Source organism: Felis catus, chromosome D1, assembly GCF_018350175.1.
Source record: "Felis catus isolate Fca126 chromosome D1, F.catus_Fca126_mat1.0, whole genome shotgun sequence".
NCBI classification, from domain to species: domain Eukaryota; kingdom Metazoa; phylum Chordata; class Mammalia; order Carnivora; family Felidae; genus Felis; species Felis catus.
The window spans coordinates 66,350,135-66,369,615 of NC_058377.1; the positions used below are offsets into that span (position 1 = coordinate 66,350,135).

The following is a 19,481-nucleotide window of genomic DNA, read 5'->3' on the forward strand; positions in this document are numbered from 1 at the left end:
TACTCTCATACCTGTTCACTCTGTAAGTCTTTTGCATGCAGAGTCCTGTCTTAGTGGAAGGACCAGAACTAACATAAGCGGTCTGAGGAAAACAGTGGCAAGATGGGGATCTGGGACTGTCACGGCGGATGGGGAGGAGGATGCTGTCCTGGTTGATGGGGGCCCCAGATAGTCCCTAAAGCAAGGTAGCAGCTCAAATATTTCACTGGGAATATTTCATTGGGGAATTTTCCAGTTTCCTGGAGAAGAATGTTGAGGTAGGTGTGATAATCCAGGCATTCGAAAAATAAGGGGGCTGGGAACAAGGCCCTCAAAAAGTTGGCTGATTACTGTGAACTCATGCTGATGTTCTGCAGAGGGATGAAGAGGGACTATGGGCCACTGACAAGCAGTTAACAGGGAGGTGTGAGAGCCGGCAGGCCTCCACGGTAGCTTACAAAGAAGTCCTTATCTCTGGCAGTGGAGAACAGATACAGCTGAGAGGCGGGCGGGAGATAAGAGTTGCACAGATAAGTCTGATTGCTCAGCCAAGGTAGTTATGTGAAGGTCAGGCCCTGGTGGGGAAAAACTGGAACCCTGAAACATGAGCTAAAGACATCAGGATGGATGCCCCTGAAGATGTTGGTGCTGCAGCCTTCCTGACCCTTGATGCTTGCAGAGATGGCCATCCCTCCTCCTAAGAGCTCCCATCTCTGCTGTGCTGAAAGATGCCACAGAGGCCTCACCCTTGCTGGGCAACAGGTACCCTCTCAGGTGCTGCCCCCACTTCCTCTCCTGGTAGCCTAGGACAGTAATTAGGGTTGAATTCCAGACTAATCCAGCTGGGGACACACTGGGCCTGATAATGGAGGAAAGAGACACTACATGAAAGAATGGTAACTATCACGGACACTGGCAGGAGCCAGGGGAATGCTCCTGGGATTGCATTTTGGGAATGCTTACGGGGGGTGGGTGTGAGACTGGAAAAGCAAGCATTCAGGGATTTGGGGGCACTCTGTTGAGACACAGATTTAATACCCTCGATGGGCCATTAGAGGATGGGGAAGATTCTGCTGGGGTGGCTCTTAGAAGTCTGGAAAAAGCAGTGGCCAACACTCAGTGAAATGGAAATACCTGAGTTTTCCTGGCAGATGGTAAAGAAGAAATTAAAGAAGCTGGCAAAAGTGGGTGTGCTGGAATGGATACATTGTGTAAGGCCAGTAATGACAGAGGGGCAGGAAAGGGGGCTCAACCCATAGAAAGTTGCGGAGAAAGCTAACAGAGCATGGTGTCCCTAGGGGCAAACCAGGCAGCCAATAAGGCTCTGCTTAATACCTGCAATTTAAAAAGCAGACAGGAATGGAGGTGCAGGAGGCAGGCACAAGGGAAATTCTTGGTCTCTTGCTCAGTCCCCAGACCTGAACCAATTTGCAGATATGGGACCCATTGACTGAAGAGGAGGCCAATGTCTAGTAAGAAGGACTCCGCCAAACAGCAACAAGTATGTATAGTGATGGTTCCTGGAGTTTTTCCCCAAAGGTGGGAAATGTATTTGGGTGACTGTTCACAAAAGAAAGGGGACTAGCAGACACAGAGGTTTAGTTGACATTAACATCTGGAGACTCAAAGTGTCATCATGGGCCCTTTTTTAGAAGGAGGCCTGTGGAGGTCAGGTAGAAAGTGGAGTTGTGGCTAAGGTCTGGCTTGCTGGGTCCACGAAGCTGCCCAGAAGGCCCTTGTACCCGACTGCTTAGTTAGAACTTACCTGCTCTGACCTGAAGGGATCCCCACCTCAGGTCACTGGCTTACTGGGTGGGAGAAATCGCAGTAGAGAAGGCCAAGTACAAATTTCTGAAATTGCCATTTCCCTGCTCCTTTGCCTTGCCCAAGATAGAAAATAAAAAAACTCACCTCATACCAGGGGATGTGACAGAAGTTAATGCCACCATTAACAATTTAAAGGATGAAGGGGTCGTGGTCCCTTACCATTTCTCCATTTAATTTGCCCATCTGACCTCTGCATGAATCGGCTGGATCTTGGAGCAAGACTAGAGAGATTGCCTCAGGTATAACCAAGTAGGAGCCCTGCTGTGTGTCAGACATGGAATCATAGCTAGAGCAGATTAATAAAGCCATAGGTATGTGGTTTGCAGTCACTTGGTCAATGTGTTCTTTTCCATTCCAATTAGAAAAGATCAGAAACAGTTCCTATTCACATGGGATGGGCAACAATATTCATTTACAGTTTTGCCTCAGGGTTGTGTAAACTGCCTTTCCCTCTGTCTTAATCCTAAGAGGTCAGGACCGTGTGGACATCCCACAGAATGTCACACCGATCCATTACATCGATGACCCGGTGCTGATTAGGCAGGATGAGTAAGAGGTGTCCCTAAGCTGGAGGCCATGGTTAAGTCACATGCACTTCCAAGTACAGCGTATAAAACCTATGAAGACCTAAGGACCTGCCACTTTAGTGAACTTTTTAAGCGGTTTCAGTGGTCAGTAAAAGGAAGCAAAAGTAAAGAATAAGATAAATTGTTGCATATTGTATCTCTTGCCATGGTGAAGAGAGCACAGTGCCTGGCAACCGTCTTTGGGTTAGAGGCAACATATTATTCTGGGTGACGTGTAAAGCTGCCAGCTATGGGGGGTGGGGTCCCATGACAGGAAAATGCTCTGAAAAAGGTCCGGGCATGGTAGCCTGGAAGCTGGAGGTGTTGGAAATGTCAGCAGTGGGAAGAGGAAAGATGTAATAGCATGGAGCTTATGGCAAGCCCAGTGGGAGAATCCCAAAATAGGCCTCTGGGATGCCACAGCAGGGCCACGTTATCAGTGACTGTGGATTACGCACATTTTGAGAAGCAGTTTATGGCATGTTACTAGGCTCTGGTAGAGACAGAACATTCGACCAAGTTACACCAAGAGGGACATCTGAAACTGCCCATTATGACTTGGGTTCTTTTGGATACATCAGGTCATAAAAACGGATGGGCCTGACAGCATCTATAAGATGGAAATACTACTTCTGGGACTGAGCCTGAGTGAGGCCAAGCCCAATGGGTAAACTGCATGAGGACAGAGAGTTGATAATTTTTTGTACTGATTACATGTTGAAATATTTTTGATACACTGGGTTAAATAAAATATCTTGAAAATAAGATGAAATGTTATTAAAATTAATTCCATCTACTTCTTTTTACTTCAAAAAAGATACATTATAGGGGTGCCTGGGTGGCTTGGCTGGTTAAACATCCAACTTCAGCTCAGGTCAGGATCTCTTGGCTCAAGGGTTTGAGCCGAGTGATGCTCTGTGCTGTTGGTGCAGAGCCTGCTTCAGATCCTCTGTCTCCCCCTTTCTCTGCCCCTCCTCTCTCAAAAATGAAATAATATTAAGAAATATACATTATATGGCCCCCAATATGTACCTATTTTACAGTGCTGCTCTAAGCTGTAGCTCTTCAGCAATACTGTCTTATTCTTTGCTTAATTCATAGCTTCTGTTGCTGCTGCTGAAGGCATTTCCCGGCTATCAGCTTGAGACTGTTCAGAAATTCTTTATAGGATGATGGGGTTACTTAACAACTCTTAAAAGAACTTCCAATGAAATATCTAGAAATGTCCATTTCTGTTGAGAAGCAAACCTGCCATACCATTCACAGTATAAGCTCTAGCTCTGGAGGAGAGCCACTGGGAAGTGAGAATAAAGAACTCGGGCCAAAGGGTTTGGGGAGTGAGACCTGTATGAATGTGCTCCTTTTGAGATCTGCATCTTTCAAGAGCCCAGCCACGGACAGGCTCTGTCACAGGTGCCAAGGTGGGGGGCTGGTGGCGGTCAAGCCTCTGACACAGTACCAGGCCCTAGTCCTTCTTCCTTGGAGTCCAGTGCTTTTCTCCCCTTCACAGCTAAGATCTGAGGCATGAAGGGCATCTGGATATTCTTGTGCTCAACCCCTAATCTCAGTTGTTTCCCCTGTGACTGAAACTCAGGGACACAGCAGGGGCAGAATGGCAGGTCCCAGGACCAGCCACTAAGAAGAGAGGCCTGGGACCAACCCTTGCCTGGATCACATGAACCCTCTAGACTGAGAAGATCTGAAGGCTCAACGGGCCCTCTTTGCCTGGCTCAGAGAGGGCTCCTGGATATCAACAGACTTACAGGTTCAGCCCCGAGATGAGAATGTGCATTCTGTTGGCTACATGTTGAGATGTAGCTAAGGTCCCCAAGGTAAACTCCAAGGGTTTAGCTAGAAGAAGTGTTGTCCAGAACTGAAATCACTGATCCCCATTTGTGCTATTTAACAATTTCCTGAAGCAGAAAAACCAGCCACCCAACCAGAGTTCACTTCATCCTGCTTAAAATTCTCACAAACTGTCACATACCATAGGTGGCAAAACTGTGACCCAGATGATGTAAAGGACCTCACCAATTTCACACATCTCATTAGAGCACAAACAGTGGCTTCAGGTCTCTTACCTAAACTCTGCAGCAGCACGTCCAGAACCCAGAAGCTCATGCCAGTTTGTCCAACGTCTCTGGTAACCTTCTATGCAAAGGGCAGTGATGGCATTAATAGAACCAGGGCACCACATGGGCTGTTTTACTCTTGAGCTTTTAGTCTCGTATATAAATCCTGAATGTTGCCTGCTTAGTGCTACGCACTACACGATGAGTTTTATTTCACAGTAAATGAGGGATGCTCTTTCTTAAGAAATAAATTTAATTCGGGGTGGTTAGTGCATGTAAGGCATGTAACCTTTACGAAAGTTAAAAGAATCCAGTTATAAAAGAAGCACTGTATACAGTCTCAAATCGCTGAAGGTACAATGGGCTCCGTATTTTACAAAGTACAAAAAATTATTTCATATACAAAGAAAAAATACAAATAATGTGCAAAAATCATTTTCACAGGTGGCAATTTATAAAATGAAAATGGTAGAAAAATCCTTCATTCTTATTATCCCCAATTTCTTATATATTAACACAGGTCTATTTCCTAGCATGTAGGTAATTTTAAATTTGAAAATCTGATTTATTTTTCATCTACAAAGACAAAGTGGTTTTTTTTTATTTTTTAAAAAGGGAACTATTTTCATTACTGAAATCTTATGCATGAATCAGTTACTTTTATATTAAATTATAAGTAGGCTATCTGAAAAACAAGGATATAGAAATCGTATGTACATATTTTTGAAATATTAGTTTGGTATTTAACATATTAACATTTCAAAACGGCAATCTAGCTACCTCTGACTCCAGTTGGGCTGCAATGCCTGTAGCAGAGATGCTGCTGCTCCTCACAGGGAACAAACAGCATTCCTCGGATCTTTAGCTGAACAAACACAAGGTTATCAAAAGTAGAGAAAATCTACAAACAGTTCTTACTGTTCACGTGCACAAGTGCTGTTTGGGTATCTGACTGTGCCACAGACACAGCCCCTGGTACAGGTGTAATGTGCTTGTAGACAGCTGGCTTCTGTCTTTCCAACACCTTCACTTCATTAGGAGTTCAGTGCAAGTGTTTGTGAGTTAGTGCATTCAGCTTTTTGCATGTTATTCTGTGTAAGGAGCTGTCAGGGAACAGAAGAATACACAGGAACACAAAGTCCTGGATCCTCAGGGCACCTGTGGCCTAGAAAATTCAGTGTTTTGAAAGTAGTATTTTCCTGCATTGGCCTTGTCATTGTTGCATCATTCCCTGGACCGTCTTTCTCCTTCAGGAGAATCCTGCGTGTTCCTCGTCTGCCACTGAGCACTCATGTTCTTGCTGTGATCCCCCATGGCCGAGCAGGGGTTATGGAAGCACCTTTTGGCAGCACCAGATAGCTGAGCATCTCTAAGGTCAGGCAGTAGGAGTAGGAGCTATTCTGCTGAGAAATCTGTTCTGTGTAGAACATGAGATAGTGTTGGCGGGGTTTTGATTTTTGCTTGTCAGAAAGCTCTCCAAGGAAATTATGACCTTGGGGAACAAAAAGGATCTAGTTTCATCGAGAAGGACTCAAGTAAATAGAAACCATTTATCTAGGGGATGGGTGACAGTTGGCTCAGGAAGCATTCTTCTGATCCCTAACCACTAAGACCCTGTTAGAACAACCTAGTGCAAGATACAGGGAGTGCCTGGGGTTCTCGACCAGACCTCTGTGACATATTCATTCAGGCTAAGCAGACATAGCAATTGTTCAAAGAGGGCACTGGGTAAGACTGGGCAGAAGAACCTCAGGCCTGGGATGACTCCTCAGAACCAAAGAGGAAGCTGTCAGCTTCCTCAAGGATTCATGCACTTTATTCTATCTGACAGCACGAGGCTTTCCTCCCTCTTTTTTGCTTGGGTTGACCATGGGCATCAGGCGTCAGAGATACAGCTCTGGATCCTGTCCATCCACTGCTGGGCACTCTGTCCATCCTGGGCACAGAAGTTATACACACGTTTGCTGGTCTTGAGCTACAAAACCAAATGAACAGAAGCAGAGATGAAAGGCAGGCCTGTTTTATGGCTTTGGGCAAGTGTGTGAATCAATCTCAGTGAACTTCCCCTCCGTACTGCTTCAAAACCTCTATGTTTTCTCTTCCCTCTGCTACCATACTGTCACTGCCATTATAGTCACTTTGTTTCTTTGGTCCCCAGAGTCACAGTAGATGTTAATAGAATGACACTGGCAGAAAAAGGAGACGTACTAGGAGAGCCTTACTCCTAAGGAGGAGGGTCAGGAGCCTCGGGCCTCTCCCATGCACTGCACCGGGAGCAGTGCAGTGCAGCTCCCTGGGCTCCTCAGGGAAGCCGGAAATTCACCCCCACCAAGAAGTTGTCTTTCTTGTCCTCTTTCCATCCCCTTCTCTAAAGGCTTAAGTTGGGGACACACTGGAAGCCCAGAATCAGGTAAATGGCCTCATAGCCAGAGCAGAGCCCTTTAGTGTGGCTGTGCTCTTTATGAAACCCTGCTTGGCTATGGGAACTGGATGAGAACCCTATCATGTGGCCCATCAAATGCCCTGAGGCTCACCTAAGGGCTGTTGAAGATGTTAGGACCAACAGTCATCATATATGACTAAGGACAATTTTTATGGATGGTCAAACATGAAGACCACTGGATCCAAAGGGAAGTAGTGTCTGTTCTTGAATAGGTGGTGAATAAAATAACTAACAATGTTTTTATCAAGGAATTCATCTGCTTCCATGTGTGGCTGGACACCCAGTAAAGGAGTCCTTTGTGCAAAGCAGCGCACCACAGCTTGGAGATGGACAGCTTGGAGATGTCAGGTTTGGGGATCGAGTGCTAAGTTCAAGCTCTGGAGCAATTTCCATAGCCAAGGGGTTATCATCTGTCACCACCAATTGCTCTGAGGCCCCATAATTCTTGGAGGTGGATGGATTGTAAGGAATCACGTACAGACAGAGCCAGGTTTTCTAGTGAGATGTAGTGAGATCAACTTACATCAAAGAAAGCCTTGTCACTTGTGTGCTTTGGGGCTCCCATGCTAGGGCCAGCAGGGATGACCATTTCTACTTCAGCCAGATCAATGTGGCCTTTACAGCTTGTGTCCTCACCTGAGTCATAGTATCGCAGCTGGAACCAAAAGGATACAGGTGGGAAATAAGAGACACAGAAAAGGAAAATGGTATGACTTTTCAAAATGTATTTGAATACTTGCCTCTGTACCTTGCTAAACTGTGTCTGAAATAATAAGCAAGAAAATAAAAACACTGTTGCTTTTCGGAAGGAGGACTAGGTGGCTGACAGAAAGGAGGAAAGAGACATATTTTTCTGAAATTCGAATGGATAAAAGTATTACATGTTAAAAACTAAAACTAAATGTCAGCTAACCATTGGAAAAAATATATGTAACATATAAAAGAGGTTGTTTAGAAAAATATGCAGAATTCCTAGAAATTGATAAGAAAAAGATAAACAATTTAGTAGAAAAATGGTCAAAAAAATCTCAACAGGTAAGTCACAGAGGAAATGCAAAAGACCTATAAACATTTAAAAAGATGGGCAACCTCACTGATGAAAGAAAAGGGATGTAATCAGTAAGATTTCACTTTTCACTTAGATTAAGAAATATTCACGGTGAGGGCAAGGCACTAGGTATTCTCAAACATTGCTAGTGGAAATATAATTTGTTAGAAACTTTTTGGACAATTTGGCAATATCATCTAAAATTTAAAATGTTTATGCCTATTGATATACCTTCTCACCTCTAGAAATGTATCCTACAGAAATAATCCCACAAGCATGCAGAGATACACATAAAGAGGCTTCCTTCAGCACTGTTTTGATCAGGTAAAAACTGAAAAGATGTATCTGTCTTTCATTGGGGTGTTGGTTAATTAAATGATGGTTGGTTAATTATATCAATGATACAGACTACTATATATAGCTTTTCAAAAATTATAAGGAAGATCTATATGAACTGGTAGGAAAGTATGTTCAAGATATACCATATAAAAAATACAAGTTGCCAAACCACATGTAAATCTAAAGTGATTTTTGAGGGGCACCACCTGGGTGGCTCACTCAAGTTACATGTCTGACTCTTGATTTCAGCTCAGGTCATGATCTCATGGGTTCATGGGGTCAAGCCACACATCGGGCTCTGTGCTGACTGTATGGAGCCTGCTTGAGATTGTCTCTCTCTCTCTCTCTCTCTCTGTCCGTCTTTGCTGCTTGCACTCACACACACACACTCTCTCAATCTCTCTCTCAAAATAAATAAATAAATAAACAAACATTTAAATTGATTTTTGAAAAACAATAAATAGCTCACCATTTGACTGAATGGTTATCACGTGCCAGGACTGGATATCACTCTCTAACTAAATGAGTCTGGATTTCACTCTCTAACTTACACAGTAGGAAAGGGTCTGATGCCTCTGTCACTGTGGTTCTGGCCTCAGGCTTTTCTGTCTCTCCAGTCAGGCATGGTATAAGTAGGTCTAAATGGAAAAACTATATACCTTTCGTGTTAAATCCAAAAGATCGGTAAGAATGCAAGTATAATTTGGTGTAACTGTAAATTACAGAAAAATTATGACATTGTCCTATGTTATATTTAGTGGTTTAATGGAACTTTTCTCCACAGTGTAGGCTCTATGATTTCAGACACATTGTTATTTTAAAGTACAACCCCTCCCCCCCCCCACCAAGGGCTTCCATTGCATATTTGTAAATCAATTCTCTATATTCTTCCACAGAGACTGTGTAACTTTTATGAAATTCCCTGAGCAGAGGGAAATGTGATCCCCATTTCAAATCTGTAGCTGGAAAGAGTTTCCGAGGTGCACGTACGACCAGAGCACTGTATAGGGGTACCAGTTTGTATCTTTCTCAGCAGAGTCCATTTTAGAAATGAATGCACTGAGAATCAAGATGTGTACCCTTCTGCCTCAGGCTGAGCAGTCAGTTCCAAGGTAGAGTGAGGCCCACAGTCAGAATATTTGGAGGCCATGAGAATGTCACCATGGAAGGGTATGGAGGGGCTGGAGGTTTGGGTAGGGATCCCTCACCCCTGAGATTACTGGAGCAAAGATCATGATACTAAGAATTGCAGGGGTTGCTGTAGCAATAGCTAAGAACCTAACAATGGACAAAGGACTTCCCAACATGGCGAGTGAGGTCCAGGCTAGTACTTGCTTGGTGAGAATTCCCTCTTTGAGTGGGTATAGCCCCTTCTGCCTATTTCAGGGTCCCCTCTCTCCACTGGTGCTCTCATTTTGAGGGAAAATGATGCTTTCTTTAGTAACCAGTACGTGATGAGCAATAAATGTTTGTCAAATAAATTAATGCCCTCAGTTTTGAATGGATGCTTTATGCTGCAAAAATGAAGGTAATCTGTATTCTGAGGACTGCTCCCAAGCACAGGCTCTATATATGCATGTGGAATGCAACCCACTGAAAAGCTCAGGTCCTCTCCTAGCCTGGGTTTTAAGAGCAGGCAGCAGAAGATATTTGAGGATGAAAAGCCGAGTTCTAGTGCTCTTAATGCTCTGGGCCCCAGTGTCACTGCCTCTGCCTGTATACATCAGGCAGAGCTACTTTGGACCTTCCCTCGGAAGGCTACTGCCCTAAGTCAGGGACATGCTGAGTCCTTGAAGAAGCCCACAGGCAGCATATGTGAGGCCTTGTCTGAACATGAGGGATGTGTCTGTCTGTTTAGAGTTGTACAACAGCCAGGGACTGAGCCTAGCTTAGAGAAAAGTGATTTCTGTAGGCTTTGACAGTATTACCTGATGTTTTGTTACATCCAACACAAACCAACGGGGCTTCCAACCTTTCAGCAGAGCCCCTCTTTTGTAAAGTGTTCCTTCGAAGGACCTAGAAGAAATGATGACAGGTCAGTTAACTTTGGTTTTCATTTAAAAAGTACTGTGAAGAGGATGTCTGTTGTTTTTGTCTGTCAAGTCTCTCTTTCTCTCAGATAGTCCCCCAAAAAGGCAATCAGAATTCTCTCCAGAATTCTTCTACTAGACTTATGGGGGAAAGACTGCCTCTTTCTGCTGGAATTACCAAATTTGTGAGGTTTGGAGCTCACGGTAGCCATCTTTTGTGCCATGCTGGGAATGATGCAACCCACAGAGGAAAGCAGAGCCAGCAAATGAACAGAAGCTTGAAGATACTATGTGAGAAACTGGCACATCCTTGGCCCTCCCAGTCTACGTGAGTAAATTCCTTTTTGCTTGAGCTAGCTCGCACGAGCTGGCCTTCTGACGTGTGCCACCACAAAAGTGCTGACTAACATACGTTCCCTCAAGAGATCTGACAGACATGAGATAACGATAATCAGGACTCAACCACAAATAGCTATAACCTCTTGACATTATTTTAGTTGTAATTTTGATTTTTCCTCTTTAAAGACCCCTTTGACACATTTAAAATAGGAACAAAGAAAGAATCGAGGCAAACCCAGTTACGTGGCAAACCCATTTAAGTTTATAGGAGGCAGTACCGCACAGGCCTGGCTGATTGAAGGGCCTGTGGTGCAGCCGCAGGCAGGGCTCAGCGCGCCCACCTGTTCTCGTCATTCTTGGTTGTGTACTGGCTGTACAGCGTGGCCGCTCTCCGGTCCACTCCATTGGATGGGGAGATGCTGGCACTCTGCTCCTCCCCGGTGCTGCTGTCTGGCAGGTGCAGCAGAGACCTCTTCTGATAGGAAGGTAGGTTGGTAGACACAATTCCTGGGGAGCCTGAAGGGTGTCTCTGGGGCTGAAAAAGAACTATACTTCAGGAAAAAACACATCCCTCCACCCCCCAAAATAGAAGGTAATACATTTGCATTTTAAATGAAAAAAAAAAAAGAGCTAGGAAAGTTTTACAAAGATTTTATTGAGCAACTAATCCAATAATTTCATTTCTGAAAATTTATGTCAAAGAGAAAACTGGAGCAAAATACACAAAGTATATGTACAAAGAGGTTTATCCTGCAGTTGTTTATAAAAGAAAAAATTCAGAAACAACCTACATGTCTATCATTAGGGGACTGGTTAAAAAAATATTTCCATCAATGGAATTCTAGAAGCCATTAAAACTACCATGCTGGTTTATATACAGTGACCAATGGGAGGCCATGTATGCCTCATAGTAAGTAAAAAAGAAAGCAGGTTTTAAAATAGTATGTATGGGGCGCCTGGGTGGCTCAGTCGGTTAAGCATCCAACTTCGGCTCAGGTCATGATCTCACGGTCTGTGAGTTCGAGCCCCGCATCGGGCTCTGTGCTGACAGCTCAGAGCCTGGAGCCTGTTTCAGATTCTGTGTCTCCCTCTCTCTGACCCTCCCTGTTCATGCTCTGTCTCTCCCTGTCTCAAAAATAAATAAAACGTTAAAAAAAAAATAAAAAAAAATAGTATGTATAGGGGGCACCTGGGTGGGTCAGTAGGTTAAGTGTCTGATTCCTGGTTTCAGCTCAGGTCATGATCTCACAGTTTGTGGGATTCAGCCCCGAGTCAGGCTCTATGCTGACAGTGAAGGGCCTGCTTGGGATTCTCTCTCCCCTCTCTCCCTGCCCTTCCCCTGCTTGCTCTCTCTCTCTCTCTCTCAAAATAAATAAATAAAATAAATAAATAAATAAATAGTATGTATGGCAAATCCCTTTTATATGTATGTTTTGAATGATACAATAAGCTTAGTGGTTTATTTCTAGGTTTTAAATTGTGGGTGATTTTTGTCCTCTGTTTATAACTATTTGTGTATTGTCTTATTTAAAGGAATAAGTATATCTCACTTTCATAACCAGAAAAAATATCAAGAAAGTATTTTATTTTTCTGAGAATTAAAGCAGTAAGACAGCACCCACCTGCGGCCTGATAGCAGCTCCAGAACTGCCTTTGGAAGGCAACAGCTAGTGCCCAGAGGATCCCTTCTTACCATGCCAGAGGCGTTCTTCTACACCCGATTCTCCCTGCCCCGCTGTGACATCGGACCCTGCTGACCTCTCCTTCTTTCTGAAATGCTCTTTTGAACATTCACATCTGTCCTTCTGTTGCATCTGGAGCTAGTGTGATGTGGATTTGATGGTGCCTGTCCCCTCACACATCAGAAGGGACACCCTCACTGTGGGGTAAGTGGGAGGCTAAAGTGTACAGGGTGCTCAGCACAGTCTTTTGCATGTATTACATGCCTGATAAAAGTTTAAATCAGAACAGAGAGGGGGGGTGTGAAAAACAGAAAACAGAGTGTTTTTAAAATATTAAAAAATTTTAATGTTGATTTATTTATTTTGAGAGAGAGAGTACAAGCAGGGGAGGGCCAGAGAGAGAGGGAGAGAGAGAGAATCCCAAGTAGGCTCCGCACTGTCAGCACAGAGCCCGACACTGGGCTCGAACTTGAGAACTGTAAGATCATGACCTGAGCTGAAACCAAGAGTGGGACGCTTAACTAACTGAGCAACCCACGTGCCTCTGTTTTTAAAATATTTTTATGATAAATGTTTCTCAATTCAGAAACAGAAAAGGGGGTGTGAGCAACAGAAAGTAGCATAATTTGTCTTTTAAAAATATTTTCTTTTCTCTGGTTATTTCTCTGAAGCAAATACGGTCCGGGTGTTCCCCTCCCCACTCGTGGTAGAAAATCAGCTGAAACCACAGAGACACAGACAGAAAAGAACCCAGTAATTTTCCGTGGATGCGGGGCCCTGAAACACAAGTATTATGTCACTGCGGTGAAGTGAGACACTCAGGAACTATTCAGTCATTTGGAACTTTCTGCCCTGGACCTCCAGGGCATGACCCCTCCCTTTCTACCCTTCTCTTTGGCCATAAACTCACCTGGGTTACCTGTGGCAGCGGGCCCTACCTGACCTAGCACCCTCCAAAAGCTCAGAAGTAGCTCCTCAAAGGATTTTACCAACTCACACGGTCTGTTCTGGGCTCTTCTTTAAGGTCCACAGTTACTCTTTCCCACAGCTGCTGCCACTTCTCAGAGGTTTGGTTCAATTTATGCTCCAATCTTTCAATTTGCTGCAAAGTAATAAAAAGGAGTTTTCTGATAGTAAGTATTTCATAGAAATCAGGACGTGTCCCAGAGCCACATCTCCTCTGTACTGGGCCCCAGTGGACATCATGGTCAGAGGGCAGATGAAGTCAATGGCCTCAGAGGTCTCCCAAGCCAGGAGCAGTGGTGTGAACTCTGGCTGGTATGATGCACTATGGCAAAGATGATTTATTAGGATCCGTAATCAGGCCTTTTTGTACAGAATAGCTTAAATAAAGACATAAAATATGTATCCCAAACACCTTCACCTTTGGCTAGCCCAGAGGGAATCTGATGGCCACCGCAAAAGGCCAAGCACTGGGCTGGCATCCAAACCCTAGTAGCTGAGGTAGGAGTCTGTCCTTGACAGAGGAACCCCTAACTCTGCTGATTTAAAACCAGATGTGGAAAGAATGAACCAAGAAATGCACAAAGAATGGAATTTCCTCGGGACAAGGAAGCTGGGGATCAGAGCAGCTGCCTCTGTGACGCCTTCACTGCAGCACACTCCTCCCAGTCACAAGACTGCACGAAGACTCTTCAGGAACTGCTTGGCCCATATCAGGGCTCAAACCCTTTCCTCAGGGCTGCTGCTCTCAGCAGGGTGGCTACTGCTGAGATTGTTTCAGTTCAGAATATTCTCTGTAGAGACGCTGGCAGTATTCTCATCAGGCCATCAACTACCCACACTTCTGACCAGAGGAAGTAGAGCACCCACAAAAGCCATAACCCAGGCCTGACTCAGGCTGTTGGGCAGCTAAAACAGCTGGGAAGCTGCAAATTGCTCCATTTGCTTGATTGCTTCCTCATAATGCCAGAAAACTTACTTTTTTGAGACCCTTTTCCAGTAGTTGAGCCTGGTCCCCTACTGTTGTTGGGGAGCAAATTTGGTTTTCCTCATTCTCCTGGAATGCTACGTATCACACTGGCTCAGAGTGAGGACAGCCATGTCCGGAAGTGTGCGAACCACTTTTAATTTAGCCTGGTTTCTGAGGCCTCGGGTACTACCAGGGCCCCTGTTGCCCTCTGTGCATGTCTACACAGGCCTGACTTACACTGAAAAGGCTGGTGAGAGCATCGGGCTGAGCACAGCTGATATCATCATAGCAGGGCCACACTGTTCTCCTCCGGCTCTGGGGGCCAGCTCCTCCAGCCACTTCAGAGTCCTCGGAGGGGAAGTGCTTGGGGGTTAGCATCATCCAGTCATATGAAGGGCCTGTGGAAAGGGTCTCCTCTGTGTAGTAATCCCACTTCTTGAGGCTGGAGACATTTACACTGGGCTTCAGGGCCTGTTCAAAGAAAATTCTGAAATATAGTTTCATCTTGACCTCAAAGTACCCCAGCTTACTGGCAGGTCAGCCCTTAACATTTGCAGGGTCCAGGGCAAGAGCATGATGGAGATTCAAATACCATATATGTAAATATTTAGATATTATACATCAAGATAAACTATTAAATAAAATATATCTCTCCTCCTACCTTGGTAAATATAACTTCCTAATGATCTGGAAGACCAGGCTCAAACTGAGAATTCTTGGACTCCTTGGAATTCTATACCAAGGCCCAAGGTGACACTGGGAAAGCTGGTCCCAGCTCCCAGTCCTTGGCCTAATCCCCTGCTCCTCTCACCTTGGCTCTGTCCTATATTCTGAGGTCTTTTATGAATGTGTGTGTGTGTATATATATATATATATATATATATATATATATATATATACACCCTAGTCCACAAAACTAAATTTGGTCTACTACCTGCCAAACAGCTACTTCTTAGGCACCCTTGAGGCTGAAGGGAACATGCACCGGCTTTGGAGACAGACTGAAAGAAGTAGCTTTGTGAGCAACTTGGATTTAGGCAAGAAATTTTGGGTACATGGTTTAGATGAAGAAAGGGTATCTAAGCACATACCCTTGTTTCTTGTGGTCTTCATTTTATGAGGAGGGGATAGTTGGAGAAAGGCCAGAATGGGGTCCTAATGCATGGGACCCAGGGCAGGGGCATTCCTGCCCCTGAGTAAGGTGATACTTCTCACTTGTCATCAAACCAGTCTGTTCCATCCCAGAGCTTACTTCACATAGATGTGCATCACAGAGCATGGTTGCCCCTGAGACGTCATTCTTTTGAGCTGGGCTCCAAACATCCGGCGTTCCATAGGGGTTCTTCCACAGCTTTGGTATAAATGGACTTAGGGAAATCTTTTCTAAAGTATTTTAGATTTTTTCAGCTTAGATAACCAGTTGAGGTTTCAAGTTTTGTTTGGTCTTTCTTCCTGGAGAAAGTTGCCTCACTTTGACTTTCTTGAAGTTATCCCTCCTAGATTTTGGGGGCCAGCTCCTAATTTTTGTGGTCAAGAATATGATGAACAGTCTGTATTCCATCATAACCCAAACCCATAGTGTATACCAAATTTTTAAATAGCTTCTGGTATTTTAAATAGCTTCCTAATCCAATGTTTATAAAAAGCTTAAACAGCTTATATATACTTAAAAGTAAGGAAAACTTTAACACTAGATACTCAGAAAGTGAAACATAAATGCTTTCTTACTGTACCTCTATTTCCATTGGTGAATATAAATAATTAAAGAAAATGGGACTCCTCTTGTGCATTCTATCAATACACTCCCAAATACAAATTCCTTTTTTGGCATGCTTGTCTCCTTTATCGTCAAACAACGTTCCTGTAAATCAACCCCCCCCCAAAAAAAAAAATCAACAAAAGTCAAATAAATCAACCGTTTGCCTAAAACTATGATGCATGTACCAGATGAAAAGCAAAATATATCTTACAGCTCTCAGAACAGCAATGTATGTGCAGAAACCTTAGGTGGTGACCGCAAAGCTAAGGATAGGAATGAACTTCACAGCTATATGGAAACAAACCCAAATGGAAGGAAAACATCTGGTAAGGTTTTCCCAAGTATTTAGCAGCACATAGCGACTCTCTTCTAATCTATATCCTACATCTATATCTAGATTCACAGAGCTCCATGCCAGGAGTCATTCTACATATTTTTCAGGAGAAATGGGAAGGACTTAGAGTTATGTGATGAAGTTCAGTTAAAAACATAATTTTATGTTTCTTTTTTCAGTCGTTGGCTGTTCATTATGAAGCCATTTAAAGTGTTTTCTTATTTAGTAATTTATATACTGCAAATCATGGTCATGAAGACTTTGGATGATAGAAGGGTGTGGTCTGTATCCTTGGGTGACTTAACAAAAGCCAAATGTAGTGGGTGGGGGAGGTGCTTCAGGGAGTTTCTGATCCTATCTTTGCACCCATCAGTCAATGTGTCACTCACATGAGCTCACTTTTTTTTTTTAAATAAGCTTTAAAAACAAAAGTTTTATTATTTATTTTGAGAGAGAGACTGTGTGAGCAAGGGAGGGGCAGATAGAGAGGGAGGGAGAGAGAGAGAGAGAGAGAGAGAGAGAGAGAGAGAGAGAGAATCCCAAGCAGGCTCTGTGCTGTCAATGCAACACCCAATGCAGGGCTCAATCTCACAAACTGTGAGATCATAACCCAAGCCAAAATCAAGAGTCAGATGTTTAACAGACTGAGCCACCCAGGCATTCCTTCTTCTTCTCCTTCTTTTCCTCCTCCTCCTCCTCCTCTTCCTCCCCCTCCCTCTCCTTCTTTTTTTTTTTTTTTTTTTTTTTTTTTTTTTTTTTTTAAGGAGGCTTCACACCCAGTGCAGAGCCTAATGCTGGGCTTAAACTCATGACCCTGAGATCAAGATTCAGATGCTCAACTGACTGAGCCACCCAGTAGCCCCAGGAGGTTATTTCTTCAAAAGGCCAGGAAGGGTGCCTTCCTTAGCAGTGCTGTCTTGCTTTGAATGAAATGACTCAGTCAAAAGTCAAGAAGCATCTTATCAGTTTATCAGAAAAGATGGTCTCAAGCCCAACTCTGCACAAAATCCTGTAAGAGGCCCCCAAGACTAATTAGTGTTTCTAGTCTACCTTTTAACTGCAGAGTCCAGTGTGGTAGTTTTCAACCCTGGCCACACATTGGAAAAATCAATGGCTTTAAAAACAGCCAGTGCTTAGGTCTTGCCTCAGACCAATTAAATCAGAATCTATGAGGATGAGTCCAAACAGATATTTTAAAAGTTCTCCAAGTGACTCCAATGTCTCTTGTAACCAGCTTTCCTTCATATCTTCCCAAACCATGGGTGCTTAAGAAATTATAAAGTTTCTGATTATGACGTGTGGAACAACAATTCTGAGTCAACAAAGGTCTAGAAGTATAAATAAGAACCAGTGCTGTCTCCCTTCCCAACAGTATAAAATATCACACTAGACAATTTTAACAGCATGCACTGGAAAGCAGTATGTCCCAAGACATACTGTAAACTGTAAACTGAGAACATCAGTAAATATTTTCAGCTACTAGAAGAGTCTTCTTTATGAAAATCCAGGTACATATACTGAAAATAGCTGATTTTTTTCTTTGTTGTCTTCTTAACAAGATCCTGTACATCCTTCCTTCTCTTCTCCCTATAACAACAGAATGTAAAATCCCTGTGGGAATGTTTTCACAGGGGCCGCCTGACTTTTAAAATCTACTCTTTACAAGTATTACTGCTCTTAAAAATTATAATATTGATGGAGATGTCTAAAATTTAATGAGTTATTATTATACACTATAAACTGTGCTAAGAAGTTTACAAATATTTCCTAATGTGATCATCATGGACCAAAGGGGTAGGTGCTATTATTGTACTCATTTTAAAGATGAGGAAACTGAAGAAACTCAGAGAGGCACCTAACATGTCCAAAGTACTCAGTTGGTACTGGGAATACTAGAATTTAATCCTGTTCTATTTCCTCCAGAGCCTTTACTGCTATGCAAAGTGTCTCCAAGGGCAGGCACCTTTCCTACCAGAGTGTACCTGGGATGGAAAAACTAGTTCAAATGTTTCTCTTCAAACGGTGATACCACTTTGAGATATTAAAATAGTAAGCAGATTTCACCTTTCAAAGGTGCTACAGGGAAGACCACTTGCAGTCCCTAAGAGCTAGCACATAATCTCAGAATCTGGGCACTCGTTCCTACCTATTCTACTTTTATAAATCCTAAAATGGCCTTGCCACACTTGGGGGTAGTTATGTTATTGGAGTTTTCAATTAAAAACACAAAAAAATGGGGCATCTGGGTGGCTCCGTTGGTTAAGCTTCTGACTTCGGCTCAGGTCATGATTGCATGGCTCATGAGTTCAAGCCCCGTGTCAGGCTCTGTGCTGACAGCTCAGAGCTGGAGCCTGCTTCAGATTCTGTGTCTCCCTCTCTCTCTACCTCTCCCCTGCTCATTCTCTCTCTCTCTCTCCTTCAAAAACAAGCATTAAATTTTTTTTTTAAAAACACACAAAAACTATCAAAAAAGATGAAACAAGGGCATGCAAACACATACCATGCTCTAATCTTTCATAGTCTGAATCCAGGAGAAATGTTTTAAAGCGATTAGACACATAGTGGAACGCCAAGAACTTCAAGTAATAGAGATTGAATTCAAACTCAGTTGGATATTGGTTGTGAACCTGAAACACACAAGGCAAAGAAAAGAGTAAGACCCAAACTTAACAAAAACTGGATGCCACGCCACTGAATGATGTCCTGATATATGCGGGAGACCATGTGGTCACTCAATCAACTGAATCCCTACCGTAAGTGGAGGTGGGAAGGGAACCAGCCTTTCTGAGCAACTACTATGTGCCAGACACCATGCAAGGGGTTTTTAGAATCATAATTTCATTTACTCTCCATAACAACACTGTATGATAGGCATCATTCTTATCTGGTTTTATTGAGATATGACTGACATATAATGTGTAAATTAAAAAAAATTTTTTTAACATTTATTTATTATTGAGAGACAGAGAGAGACAGAGCATAAGCATGGGAGGGGCAGAGAGAGGGGAGACACAGAATCCAAGGCAGGCTCCAGGCTCTGAGCCTGACGCGGGGCTCGAACTCATAAACCGTGAGATCATGACCTGAGCTGAAGTTGGACGCCTAACTGACTGAGCCACCCAAGCGCCCC

The 19,481-nt window shown here is 43.5% G+C and overlaps 1 protein-coding gene across 3 annotated transcripts in view; it reads right to left on the bottom strand.

Annotated features, from left to right (window-relative positions):
- Positions 1-4,679: 4,679 nt before the first annotated feature.
- SBF2 (SET binding factor 2) overlaps positions 4,680-19,481 on the bottom strand; it is a 489,527-nt gene continuing 474,725 nt past the window's right edge. For all 3 annotated transcript variants that reach the window (XM_023239559.2, XM_023239558.2, XM_023239557.2), the window contains 8 exons: positions 18,852-18,978; positions 15,992-16,119; positions 14,496-14,729; positions 13,323-13,427; positions 10,985-11,178; positions 10,203-10,290; positions 7,411-7,542; positions 4,680-6,419 (listed from right to left, as the gene is read on the bottom strand). In XM_023239559.2, coding sequence (XP_023095327.2) covers positions 6,321-6,419; positions 7,411-7,542; positions 10,203-10,290; positions 10,985-11,178; positions 13,323-13,427; positions 14,496-14,729; positions 15,992-16,119; positions 18,852-18,978 — 1,107 coding nt within the window. In that variant the 3' untranslated portion in view covers positions 4,680-6,320. The remainder of the gene's footprint in view (positions 6,420-7,410; positions 7,543-10,202; positions 10,291-10,984; positions 11,179-13,322; positions 13,428-14,495; positions 14,730-15,991; positions 16,120-18,851; positions 18,979-19,481) is intronic.